Source organism: Limulus polyphemus, unplaced genomic scaffold (genome assembly GCF_000517525.1).
Source record: "Limulus polyphemus unplaced genomic scaffold, Limulus_polyphemus-2.1.2 Scaffold6065, whole genome shotgun sequence".
NCBI lineage: Eukaryota > Metazoa > Arthropoda > Merostomata > Xiphosura > Limulidae > Limulus > Limulus polyphemus.
Window position 1 is genome coordinate 1 of NW_013671675.1, and position 14683 is coordinate 14683.

The 14683-nt window shown below is 35.9% G+C and overlaps 1 protein-coding gene across 1 annotated transcript in view; it reads right to left on the minus strand.

Annotated features, from left to right (window-relative positions):
• Positions 1 to 4423: 4423 nt before the first annotated feature.
• LOC106473313 (ubiquitin-associated domain-containing protein 2-like) overlaps positions 4424 to 14683 on the minus strand; it is a 47928-nt gene continuing 37668 nt past the window's right edge. The window contains exons 9-10 of the mRNA XM_022401772.1: positions 12682 to 12752; positions 4424 to 12104 (exon numbers count right to left, since the gene is read on the minus strand). Of these exons, the coding sequence (XP_022257480.1) occupies positions 11994 to 12104; positions 12682 to 12752 (182 nt within the window). The 3' untranslated portion in view covers positions 4424 to 11993. The remainder of the gene's footprint in view (positions 12105 to 12681; positions 12753 to 14683) is intronic.

The following is a 14683-nucleotide window of genomic DNA, read 5'->3' on the forward strand; positions in this document are numbered from 1 at the left end:
GTAGTTTAATATCAATTTTATAAGTATATAATTCAAAATAAGTTCAATGAAATCAAGATTTAAAATTGACTCGGAAATGTCACATTACAGTCAATTTACACGAGCAGAACATAAAACATGTGCTGTGCGTAATTTTCTTATAAACTATATTTTTAACGGGATTTCTTAATTAGCTAGAGGAAGCGTGAAAATAGGTCTAGAAAATTCTAATTTGACGCTAGAGATTTTCTCCTACAATTTTTTTGTTTGTGGAATTTCGCGCCAGTCGTCTCTAAGTTAGAAGTGATAGGCCAGAAAGCAGGCACCATGAACTCTTGGAATTATCAATGAAAAGTGGGATTGATCATCATTTTATGACGCTCCCACGGCTGAAAGGGCAAGCGGTTCGGTGATGGGATTCGAACTTGCAAGTTACGAGTTGAATGCCCTAACCACTAGCTCCATACACCTAAAGCTACATTACAAATATGAGATAGATGCGATTGTTTAAAGATGGTTGAATGAATCGCAGTTACTTTGTGAAGGAAAGGTGGTTTGGTATTACTTTAGTCGCAGATTGTTAGATGTTTGAATGTCATTTTGAACGGAGGTCTACAATAATTTACGATTGTGTACAAGTGTTTAAGATTGTATAAAAGTTAAAGGAGGAAATAAACTAATATTTTATAGTTCAAGTGAACTGGATGGACTTTTGAATTATTTTCACCAGTAATTAAGAACCCGTCCACGAAAGAAAGAATAACGCTAATGTCACAGGTGGGATATTTTGGTGAAAATAAAATATAACTTTGAATATATTTGAAACAGAGCTCTAACAGTTGAAGGTGACGACCACGAGGTTAAGTAGTGAGATTCAAGAGAATATCAGAATGGACAATTAGAGATAGAAAATAGGTAGAAAAGTAAAATAAAGCTAGAAAACACTGGAGAGAAAGTTAGACGAAAGAGATCGAAAATTAAAAGAACACGAAGAAATTTAAGAGAAAACTGAAAGATGATCAAGAAAAATATGCAATATTTAAAGAAAAATGAAAGCCAAATATAAACGTGATTGAGAGATCGGCAAAACTACTGTACATGTACAGAGAGAGATTACAGCAATAATATGTTATAAATATGGAAAGACTGTAATAGCGAAATTGAAAAAGTAAAGCAAGGCTGTAATATCAAAATTAACAGTGAAGTAAAGAAAGACATCAACGAGGTAGAAAAGAACCACATCAGTTGAGGAGTTCTAACCTAAGCCACCATCTGGTACGAGAGAAATATTTTAGTTTATACCTATTACCCCTACGAGGATATACAATCAGGCTAAAAGCAAAGTAGGTGTGCAACTTTAAAAGAGGCTCTGTAGATGATTGTAAGCTAGAATCCATTAAGGTTATGTAGAAACAAATAAAAATACCATCTCAAAGTAATATGATTTTCAGATTGAGTAATATCAAAACATCGGCTCACATTGACAATAACCTAGAAGAACTAAAAGGATTAGTTAGGCAAGTAGTTACACAGAACGCAAGGAATAAAAGAGAAGTCAACAAGTATTTCAAGAGTAACTTGAAGGGACACATTGTTAGGAACTGTAAGCAAAAGCCTGTATAGAATAGGATCTCTTCTTGAAAGATACCAGAAAGAGGTAATTGTTATAAATGCTAGGAACCTGGCCATTATAACCGAGACTGTAAGAAATCAACAGCTATTTTTAAGCGAAAGAAACAAGAGTCCAACCTGGTCAAAGGAATAACACAGAATTAGCAACACATCAAGAACACAAGAATTAGTTGAAATTATTAGATCAAAGTTCAACTGGGAATACTCCATCTATCTCAATTGAGAAAAATTGTCCACAAGTCCATGGACTTTTTGATGGAAAACTTGTAATATGACCACTGACACTGGCTCTACAGCTACAATTGTTCATTAATGTTTTTAATGAAATATGGGAACTGCACTTTATACATGAAGAAAGAGGAGGGATTGATGCAAATCATAGGTGAACATATCCCCTTCAAAGCCTAAACCTGTTTTACTGATTGGTCAACTAATGTGAAAGGTGGAACCAGTTTCAGTTTTTTCAATCTGATTCATTTGTTTTTAATAAGCCCCAACTTGATTGTGCAGTCTTGTCCTAATTTTATTTTATATGTGTCTCTACTTTTGATCAACAATCTGATATTAACAGCCATCCATCTACTTTGATTAAAGATAATTTTTCTTTTATCTTTTAATTCAAATTGATTTAACTTAAAGTACTAGAACTAGTATGATCAGCTTCAATCACCTGTATTTTCAGTTTACAAAGTTTATTTATGTCTTCACACCCATTTTATTTCTCTACCTACCTACAACAAATCTACTAGGTCTACGAATCTCCAGGTATTGAGAAGTCAAGTATCTGTTGTTAATCCTTGGTTTACCACAATAGGTATTTTATAATTTAAACGAGCAGAACATACAGACAGTATATAATGTTGGTCACCACATAATGCAAATCAAGTTCCAAGTCACCTTTTTGAATGCAATTATTAATTCAGAAATTAAAACAGAAGAGTAATTATGTGTCACACTATTAACCTATGGAACATATACTATGCTATTTAATTGCAAATGTGATAAACTACCAAGGTACCATCTCCTATTTCAAATGGTACCGCAATTAATGTTTTTATAATTTTGCAGCACTCAGAAGAGACCTTCTAAGTACACAGGAACAACACTCTGTACATGTCAACTTCCATGTTATCAAAATTCTTACACGGACACAATATCCCAAACCATTGTTCAGAGAAGATGTAACACTAGTATTTTTAGCCAAACAAAGAAGCAAAAACAGCAACCATTGGTATGGCCTGGATCTTAGTTAAGCTGCACAACCCTGAGAAGTAGCATGTGCCAAGTTAGAGCATCTTCAACCAATGTGTCCACATGCAATTAAACCAAAACTGTTGTAGATTATATTCCATTCATAAACGTCCATGCTCATGAGGTTCAAACCATATGACTGTTATAAATCACTAAATCTCGATGTATGAACAAAACAACTGGATCATATATATTATGTCATAACATTCGACAAACTGCACTTTTGTAAAGCAACAATTTTGAAATGCCTACATCACAATGAATGCTAGAATGTAGTTTTGTTACTGGGAAGATTTCATGTGGAAATGAACTTTGCTAAAGTGATTGCAGAGCACATTGTAGATTCTGGCATCCATGATACCTAGGCTTAGAGCAATGTTAATGGAGAGAAAACTGCAGATAACATCCTCAAAGGCAAAATGTGGAAGTCAGTAATCAGAGCTCATAAGCTTACATTTGAGGCTGTGTGAAGTGTCAGATGGCCAGACTTAAAAATACACTGCTCTTATTTGTCAGATTACATTCCTTCTGGACCTCTTGGCTCAATTTGATAAAAGAGAATGCTGTGTGTAATCTAAACTTTGCATACTGGCACCAGAACATACAAACTTGTGGCTGTGATTTACCCATGGTATTAGTCATGGCAACAAAAGATATAGAACTGTATTCATTCCCAACACGAAGCAGATGGAGCACTCTGTACCAGAAGTCTATGAAGGGTTTTTAGGAGGAGACTTTATCACGAAGGAAACTAAACAAACCTTCAATCAATTCCCTGATAACTAGATGATAGTGTGTGTGTCAATCCCATGGGCAAAGTTGATGGAGGGCTTGTTGGAATAACATGCAATGACACAGCTCTTAACTGACAGTCTTACATACAATTAGAAGGCAAAACTTGCGAGGGATTTTCATGCCATGTTTGCTATAGATACAGATGATGATGAATTCATCCACAAGGACTCTGAGTAGTATCATAAAAAGTGGGATCATGACGTGCTGAAGCTGAAGGATCAGCTTGAATGATTAAATATACATGCAGTTCAATGTGACCAGTTTCACAAGACAAAACCAAATCTTGACAACCCTCCATATACACAGAATGTCTTAACCCAACAATTCGTACAAGTTCACTATCAATCTCTTGTTTCAAAGTCACAGCTCCCATCTTTCCTTACTATGTCGGTGGAAGATGAAGAACAATACACTATTGACTCTCTTACTTAAACAAAAAATCTGTTTTGCACGGTTGCATATAATTTGATGACATCTGGAAGTGTAGAAGTTCAGACAGTGAATGGTGTAAAATCCAAAGATAACAGATCTTTACAATGACCCAGAATAGTGTGTAGGTATTACACTGCCAACCAAATTTTAAGTGAAATTACAGGTGTACAAGTATATTATATTCATCCATTTATTTCAAATTCATCAGTGAAAAGAAGACTGGAATGTTCATGTGATATAATTTAACCGAACCATACTTGTTTTATATTCTGCTCTAATACAAGCAGACTTATTAATGGTTGAGAACAAAATCCTCCATGTTTGGAAAAAGCCAAATAATTAATTGTCTTTTTATTTTATAACCTTAAAATGTGTTACATACTGACATTTTAAGTCAGTATCTCACCCTTAATGTACATCAATACAGCTTCAATATATAATTCATGGGAAAAAGTAAAAATTACCTCATTCTACCAGTTCTTCACTCCTAGGATCATTTGTCAAGATGACAACCAAATTATTATTCAGGAGTGACACATAAAGTATCAAACGGAAGTATTTGTCTACTTTTAATAAGGGGGTTTAATAAACCTCATTTCTAAGGCTCTTTCAGGAAATAGCTTGTAGATTATAATTTCATGAATTATATTAAAAAAACAACAAATGTTCAGAAGATTCACATACAATTCTATTAAAATTTATGCAAATATTTTTGCTCAAAAGTAAGAAATAGAAATTACTTAGCACTATATATGCAAAAAATACTACCACTAGACAATCACAAATACATTGTCATATTCAGCAGCACTAGAAGAAGATGTTAACATTTTCCTAATCTGAAAGTGTATTTACAATACACACACAGGACAGCTTTCTTCTTCGCATGTCTGCTTAAGAGAATTACATGCCACAAGCCTTGAGATAACTCTTGCCCAAGTCTCGTATTTTAACGTGAACTGTACTGGTGCATGATGACATCACCATGCAAGAAAAGCCCTCCACCACACAACTCCCATGCACAGTAACTCCCCCTATGCACTTGTATTCATGATAATTTCATTTTTTGGTGAGGCAAGACAAATATGAGCACCAAGAGCACAGAGAAGAGTGGGGATTTGTGTAGAAGTATCTATCAGGTATACATTTTCAGATTAGGAAAATGCTAACTTCTGAAATATTAACTCACCTCTAAACACAGAAAAGTTAGAATCCCATGTTGAAATGATGGAGGAGCTGGTGCAAAATTTTACGAAGATGAGTTCCCTTACAAAAGCACCTGAAGGGAAGCTCATAGAATCTGACACCTGATGGCAGGGGCTCCATAGGGGCACAGCCCTGGGAGACTGAATTTTCTCTTGATTTGGATATACTCTTCACTCAGAATATAAATGGAAAATATGCCCCATGTGTCACACGAACAGGCAGAATGAGAATAAGACCATCCTAGTACTTGTACATAAGCAGTTAGAGAGCTAATATGTGTAGTATGTTTGGGGCATGTTCAGACTGTATCTTGTGTGTTCACCTCAACTCTACTGAACAGACTCCATCTTCAGAAGGAAGGCACTTTAGTTATGCAGTATGGTTTCCTATAGTGTGTGCTCACCTCAACTCTACTGAACAGAGGGGGACACATTAGTTGTGTATCATGTTTTCCATAAATTGGGTGTTCACCTCTACTCAATTGAACAGGTTCTGGCAGCAGGAGGAGGGCACAAGTAGTATTAGTTATGGTTTTAGAGGGATGACTTGCACTACAATAACAGTGTCATCACTACCCAACCTCTCACCATATTGCACTAAGCCCAATTGGTGAGGAATCTCCATCATCCACCACCTCAGTGGCAAGGGTCTCCTGTGCTCCACTTAATTGAGGGTTGAGAATTTGTATTGAGGACACCCAGAGAAGTGCCCAGATCCACATCAAACCTCCAGCTGGAAATATCTTTTACTAGAGACAGTGCAATGGGTGACTGCAAATCCATATTTTTAAAAGCCAGCAAGCATGAGCCAAATATTTCTGAATTTTAACTAGATTGGACATGTTTTTCACCAGTGTTCCATAAATATTGAATACCCCAGCCAGGTTGACCGTTTAAAAAATACCTAAAATTTGTTAGTGCTAACAGTACACCATTACAACTACATTGGGGTTTCTATTTGCCTGTTTAGTAGACTAGTCTTCTTTATTGTTAACAGCCCTTTTCATGTCTCCTCTAAAGCATTTTTTTCTAGAATGTCAACCCAAGCCAGGACTATGGTCTCCAGATCCACTGTCGAGCCATTGTTGTCCTCGACCCATTTTGCCATAATTGAAGACACCCAGGATGACTGCTCCAGTTGCAACCAAGACTTGTTAATTGTCACTAATGATCCTTCCACCAATTCTTTGGATTCCATGCCACAGAATTCACCAAAGACAGTCAAGAAGAAAACAACCATCAGGAAAAAAGAAGTTTCCATCACCTCCTAGCCCTCAGACTAATAATACTGCTACTGGCATGAAAGCTCCTCAGTAATCTCCTGCCATTATCATTGAAGGAGTCTCGAGTACTTTCTGGCAATCAGACAAAGCCAAGGAACTTCACCACCTATTCCCTATAATTCCATTTACCAACATCAGCTACCTACCCAAGGATGGCATTGTTGTGCACACCCTCAAGGTTACTCCACAATCCTGAAACAGACAACACCTTCAGTGTTGTTATGGTTCCATTCACATTACTATTGAATCACTCCCAAGAGAGGAACTCACTACCCAGGGAATTAGCACTACCAAGATTGAATGCATCAAATCAGCCAGGGCCAGTCACATCACACCTCTGATCCACATCACAGTCAAGGACTTGAAGATAGCAGACATCTTAATCTGAGATGGCATTACCTTCTGGTATTTACACCACTCTGTAGAAGCCACCAAGACCACCACCCCCTAAGACAGTGCAGTGTTTCCACTGCCAACGTTTCAGCCATTTGAAGACTGTCTGTACTGCTGCTACCAGACGTGTATGCTGTGGAGAGATACACCCTGTCTCGGAGTGCCCCAATGCCCAGGAAATACCCAAATGTGCCAACTGCAAAGGATCCCCATGCCATCTCTTACTAATTCAGATGGCAAGCCTCCAACCTAGCACCAAGAGCTGCCACTACCACTTGTAGGACTCTTCAGCTTGGAAATGCTGCCACCTCAGCAAACAGCCATCAAGCTATTCAGAAGCCTTCAGCCCCCTACACAACACTGAAAAAGACCTATGCCAAAGCTGCCCAAGCACCTCTTCCTCAAACCCAACAGAAAATAGATCTCCCAGTATTGTACACCAGACTTTCTACCTTCATCAGCAATGCCATCTGGATATGCAGGGAGAATCCTAGCCTGATGATACATCTATGTCGTGACACAGACCTGTGCTGCAGCTGGTTTCTATTTCGAGTCTCCTGAGACTTCCAACCCTATCCTGCTACTGAAACTCCTTAATAAACACTGTGATGGTCAACATTTCAACAGGTAAGTACAATTTTTTGGTTTAAATGGTATGTTTCGAGGCGGTTGATACTATAAAAGGTTTGAATTGCTACAGTTATGCAAATCTATTAATATTGATATTATAAGCATAAAAGAGATGCTACATTAATGAAAATAGCAACTTTAGCTCACCTAAATACAAAATAATTCAGAAACACAAATCACCACATAATCAAGGCACTGCTCTTTGGTACCAAAATAACATCAAATTAACCTTACCACAAATTAAGTCTACATGGATCTACATCTTTCAGATTCACCCCCTCTCCCAATAACCCATAATCACCTTCATAACTCTTTATGTCTCACCTGCCACCCAACCTGACACTGACTTCTTACAAGTCTTATTCAATCTATACCACAAAACAATTATAGTAGATGATTTAAATTTCAAGCACACAGACTTTAATTGTAAAATAACTAACCCTAATGGCAGAATACTACATCAATTCCTAGAAAATAACCTAGTGACAATCAATACAGATGTAATAACACATCCATACAAATGGCTTACAAGATATTCTTGATCTTGTAGTTGTACCCTCAGCCGTGAAAAGGTCATAGAAGCCAATCCGGATCCAAAGGATCATATAGGCGAGAGACAGAAGGAAAGAAAATAGGAGAAAAAGTACAGTTATCTTCCAGAGTGATAAATGTTTTAGGAAAGAAAGATTGGTCCTGAGAGAGGAGTATATAAATGCAGTGGAAGAAGCTCTGAACGACAGCAATCGCAGGTGAAAAGAAGGGGAATAAGTCTGGACAGAAAGACAGAACAAAGAGGAAGAAGCCAACAGCTCGAACTGTATGCGTGAGAGAGTGCAAAACTACATTAAGGTCTCAATAAAGCAAGGGAGTCAGATGAGGAGAGTGGAGAAGAACGAGGGAGTGGAAAAAAAGAGGAGAGGATAAGGGAGGAAACACCATGTGGTACCAAAAAAAAAAGCAAAATGCAATGTACAAGGCTACCCGACAACCAGCAAAGGCCACGTAAAATGACAGAAAGATGGTTCAGAGAAGGATAACATGGAGGAAAAAGAGTGGCAAATGGACCAATGACAAAAGACCCACCACTGCCATTGACAGACATAGCAGAAGGGTGACAGGAATGCGACAAGAAGAATGTGAAAATGATGGGCAAAGGACTGGATGAATCCTATATTTAAAGATGAAGGGATGATATCCCTTGATGGAAAATTAATATGTGACCTCAAAGTAATAGAGAGGATATTGGGCAGAGAAAGGAGGGTGGAAACCAAAGCTCAACTGGCCATAGAGGTGCCAACAATAGAAGTATCGTGTATCAAGACGAGGACCCAAGAGAGGAGACAAAGAGAAGGTTAGATATATATAAAGAAGTGAGACCAGGCCCTCCTCAGGGCATCGACAGCCAGAGATGAAGGATGAAGCACAGGGAACTAGAAGAGAGGAAGCAAACCAAATGAATGACCTGGGGGTATACAGATCACTTCACTAATAGAATGTAGACAGGCTGAGAGAAGTGATCTGCCACCAAGTTCTTAGCTCTGGCAAATGACAGGGAACAAGATGAACCAAATGTGAATGGGCTTAAGAGAGTAGGTTCAAAGTCCAAAAACACAGCATCATGAAACATGCTCGATGTAAGAAACAACTATGGAATTGTAGGAGTGTATCATGAGCAAGTGATCATCTACAGAGATGAAGAAAGCATCCAGAAGTACCAAATACTGAGTGTGAGAGAAAGAACATAGATTTCATGACAAGCCACCCCAACTAAGTAGCCTCCTGTTAAAATAAAGCGGTGTATGAATGAGGATACCATCAAAGTATGGGCCAAAAGAAGCCAATTGTACCAGAAAAGGAATGCCAAGGCCTTGAATATGGCGAGAAAAGACCCTCACGATACAAATGAATACAAAAGATGCCGACACCATTTTGAAGGGAAGAGCAAGGAAATGGAAGATGTGAATCCAATGGAAGGAATATAGAAAACATAAGAAGAATAAGTTAAGAGGGATGTGTAGAAAGGTGTCTTACACTTTGATCATGGACAACATCAGACCGGGTGAAAAAAAGACTATAGATGGGGTCGGAGAGAAGGGATAAGGAAATGGAAAGAGGAGCAAATAGAAGAAAAGTGAGGAAAAATACCTTGGTGAATAAAAAAAGAGAAATAAAAAAAGACACATGAAAAAGATAAGGAAAGAAACATACTTGAGAATGAAATCCAGAATAACATAGGAAGGTTACGTTTGTTTCTCAAATAATAAGGCACTACCCAAAACAAATCGCAGTGCAATAGATCATTACCAACTGAAGAGAAATAATTTCGGCCAATGAGACAGGAATTGGAGGTCCATTAAGCATGTGGTAATCCACTACATGTTGAATAATGGCTGCAACATCCCTAACAGTTAAAGAGCCTCCAGAAGCAATAGAAAATATAAGGCCCATGTGTGAATAACGTCACTCACACAGGACAAAGTTTCATTGACAATGTAAATTTCAATAACTTGCACTCAGACGAGAAATTTAAACATGTCTGTTCAATAAAATGCCAAGGAGAAGAATGAAGTTATCACAAGTGCAGTGCAATGGGGGAGTTACTGTGTATGAAGTTTGTGTTGCCTTCCTATTGGTGGAGGGCTTTTATCACATGATGACATCATCATGCACTAGAGCAGTTAACAATGAGACACAGGAAATTAGGTGGGAGTTGCCTCAAGGCTAGTGGCATGCAAATCTCTTAGGCAGATGTGTGAGGAAGATAGCTTTTCTGTGTTAAAAGGTGAGTTACTGTCTCAGAAGTTTAACTTTTAGTAGACATTGACCTACTGTAAGAGGCAGACTGTATTATAAATAAAACACAGACTTCATATCTAACTATCCTATCTCTTAGCAGACACTGACCTAACATAAAATAAATGCTGTAGCATAACTCAATCGACAACAGGGAAAGACTATCCCATCTCTCAGCAGGAAATAACCTACCATAAGACTCATATTGTACCATAACTCAACTGATACAGACTTGATATTAAAAGAGTTATCCCATCTTTTAGCAGACAGACCCGACATATTGGATGGATCATACTATAACTTGACAGATACAGACCTGATATTAGAGATGTTATCCCATCTTTTAGCAGGCACACCTGACATTGAAAGGACTATACTGTAACCCAACAGATACAGACCTGATATTAGAGATGTTATCCTATCTTTTAGCAGGCACACATGACATTGGAAGGACTATACAGACCTGATATTAGAAAAAGTAATGTTAAGACTACATTTTAAATGCAAAAACTATTTTAGTACTGTGACACCATATCAGAGTTCAACACTTTTTACTTCCATCCTTTTTCTTCTGCAGTATTAGCAATAGTATATTCTGATTCTCTCTACTTGTATATGCATCTAAAGTATATCAAAATAGGACAACAATCAATACTCTTCAATTTCAAGTTGACTTGCCTTATAGTAATGCATCAGTGGTATATTTTAATTGCAATGTATCTGAAATAATAACAAAAGAAAGGCAATACAACAATGATGATTAAGACAATTTATCTTTATACCTACTTAACTGGTGCATGAAAAACCCAGTGGCTGATTAAGACAAAGAAAAGTATCTGCTGAACTTGCATGATACAAGTTATCCTTCTTTTGTGATATCACTGAAACTTATATAGTAACACATCTTTTTGGAAGATATCAATTAAGCGTATACCCAGTTGATATTCTCAAATAATTATTAGAACTAATACTCACTACATGAATAACAGACATGTGCAAGCAAAACTTCAGATGGCATTGAATATTTAATTATTTAAGGTTTTCTTTAGAATAAGAACTTCAGCAAATGACAAGCAGACTGTCATAAAATGTGAACATTATACACAATAATTTAATTCTATTCAATGCATATGATTATAGAACAAACTAAGCATAAAAAATATTTTCTTTTCCAGAAGTTTTTATCTAATTTTCAACAACTATGAAAGATATGAAACGGTGATTTCACTATTTAAAATGCAACAAGCTGGCAAGGTATTCTATGAAATACCTAAAGTAGGGTCTGAATAATCAAAGAACAATAACATGCATCCCAAACATCAGAGTAAGCACAGAGAATTTAAGTACATGCTAACAGTATCTAAAAACAACTCAAATAATTTAACAAGGTAGGTTTCCAGTATGTTATGTCAAGTTTATTTGTTATTTGCAGTAAGAAGAATATTCCACTCCTTACCTTAACATCTGTACAACCTATCAACATAAAATCAAAGTCTACTGTACTTCATCTCTTTTCTTCATTTCATTTTTCATATTTAAGCTAATTTCTAATCACTTTTTGTACAATTTGTTCACATCACTTCCAAAAAAAAGATCAAAATTCTCATGTCTCATTTAGCAAAATTGTTGTAGCTGCATTGAGATCATTATTTGATGTCTCTAGTGCTCTGACAGCACTTTGTCTTTCAAATCCCATTTCTACCAGCTTCTGAACCTGGAGGAAAACAATAGGTAAACTGTTCATATTCTACTTGTTATCTAAATGATAAGTTACATCTAACCTACATTAAAACACTTGCAAAGGATATGACATTTAGTTGTATTCCTTATGAAGTGTAAGGTAAAAAAAGTATCATACAACAATGAGTTTTATCAATCTTAGCAACTTTTGAGTTGTTAACTAAAAACAACATACAACAAGCCTAGCACTGCTTTTACAATACATCACACTACTTGCAGTTATAAAAGCTACCTCAAGTACCTTGATAAACAATCACAAATATTTCTAAACTACCTTAACTATTATGATTATATACACAGGTTAGAAGGATTAGTGCATAATATATTTTGATATTACTTAGATTTATTAACATTACTCTAATGTGAAATTTAAGAACACAACAGTTGCCTTTATATGGATTACATAACTATTAAACTGATTATTGTACAAATAGTAACCAGGAGATGATTATATTCTTTAAATGAGGTTTAATGAGGAATAGATATTCAACTAATATTAAAAACAAGCTTTTTTTATTGTTCACCTTACAACCATTTTGAGTATTTTTTACCTTTTCTTCTACAACAGGTGTGACATCATTGGGTTGTATTGTTCCATGAGATTCTAAAGAACTTCCTGCCACTAAAACAATAATAATACCCAAAACTTTACAACTTAATAAATTACACACAAACCATAATATGGCATTAATAATAACTTTGTAGGTATTCAAAATCATCTCAGTTAGAAACAATAAGGAAGAATAAACCAATCTCAATCTAATTGTACTATGTCTCTGTAATGTAACATTTCATGAGTGAACCTGAAGAACTATGATTTGGAGATTTTAAAACATAAAACTTATCTAGACAGTAACCATAACATTACATGTAAAGAAAAAAACTTTTCCAAAAAGGAAGTATGTATGGATGGTGAATATCAATCCTTCAAACACAATGCAAACAAGATAGTAGGGATGGCATTTGCATCATCCCTTCATAATAGCACAGGCACACAGTGTAGCAGAATGTTAACAGACAAAAATAGGATAAATTAAACTCAATTAAATAGTCATATTTATATATATTGATTACTACATGTTAATTCTTGCCTGTGCTATTATGTAGGGAAGATGCAAATGCCATATCTACTATCTTGTTTGCACTGTTTTTGAAGGATTGATATTAGCCATCCCTACATTTACTTCCCTTTTTTTCGAAAGTTTTTTTTCTTTGCTTGTTTGTTTTAATGAAGTGTTTCAATAGATATAGAAAGGTAGTATCTATAACCAATTTCGAAATTCAATGAGATTCCAACTGTAATACTTATTGTTTAACTATTATTGGCTGGTAATTCCATTTTCACCCTGTACTTAAGATTTTTAAAGAAACACCAAGATCAGGATGTTTCCTCTTGAGGAAGGCTTTCGTGACTGATGCTTCTAGTTGAAATACCTGGTCCACAATGGAACAGTCTACAAAAAGCACACTGAATGTCTGAGAGGAGGTTGTTTGATTCAAAGAACTATACAAGACAAGAATTAACTACCCTCTCCAGAGCTTTACAGACAGCTCGTCAAAACAATAAGTCTATAATTATATGGATTCTTGAGATCCTTTCCAGGTTTAGAAAACAACGAGATTAATAACTCAATACCATAAATCTGAGAACCAAATGAAGATTGAGAAAGACAGGAGAGAGAAAAACTAAATAGCATCTCATAATGCATTTCATTTGGTCCACCTTATGCCATAAAAAGGGAAGTTTTAGTTCCATCAATATGAAAGGTTGATTCAAGTCATAAAGACAGTTGGTTCAGAAAGATTGGGTTCTTTCAGTGTTTTGATGGCCAAAAAAACAAGAATATAAATGGAAATGACTGAATAAAAGGAAAATAAAAAGGAATTCGAAGTGGAAAAGATGTTGGAAGTAAATCTAATCCAAAATTTCTTTTGACTTTAACATCTAAACTGCTGGGTACAGGCATGAGCCCTTTGAAAGGCAATGCAGTTTGAGTGTGTCATGATGAAAAAGACTGTTTGGTTTAAATATTAGTGATAAATTTATATTTGTGAGTGAATACTTTATTATTTTAAAATTTTGTTATAATAAGAGTTAAAAGCAGACAATTGTAGAAGGTTTTGTTAATAACTAATTGGTTTCAAGAACATAGAAAGTGGCCAGACGACTATGTAACAATGATATAAATAGCGGGAGATGAGAGGGAAGAAGACGACAGACAACAATAGACAGATAAGAACAAAAGAGAATATAGCTGTGTGAAGTTAAGTACTGTAGATGTGATAGGCTTAACGATTGACATAGGCCTAGCATTTAATATGTTAGAGTGAAAATAACAGTATAAAAAAAGATAAGAAGGATAATTTTATTACATCAAAGCGTGGATCTAAAGTAATTGAATCAGCCCGAGTACACTTTGACAAAAGGAACAGAGGGTCTTCAGAAGAAAGTAAACCAAATGAATTATGGTAATTTGCGGCACAACTGTAAGTGAATTACACACAGAATACCAGTACAACAGTAATATAGAGAAGATAGTTCGACTTGTCAAC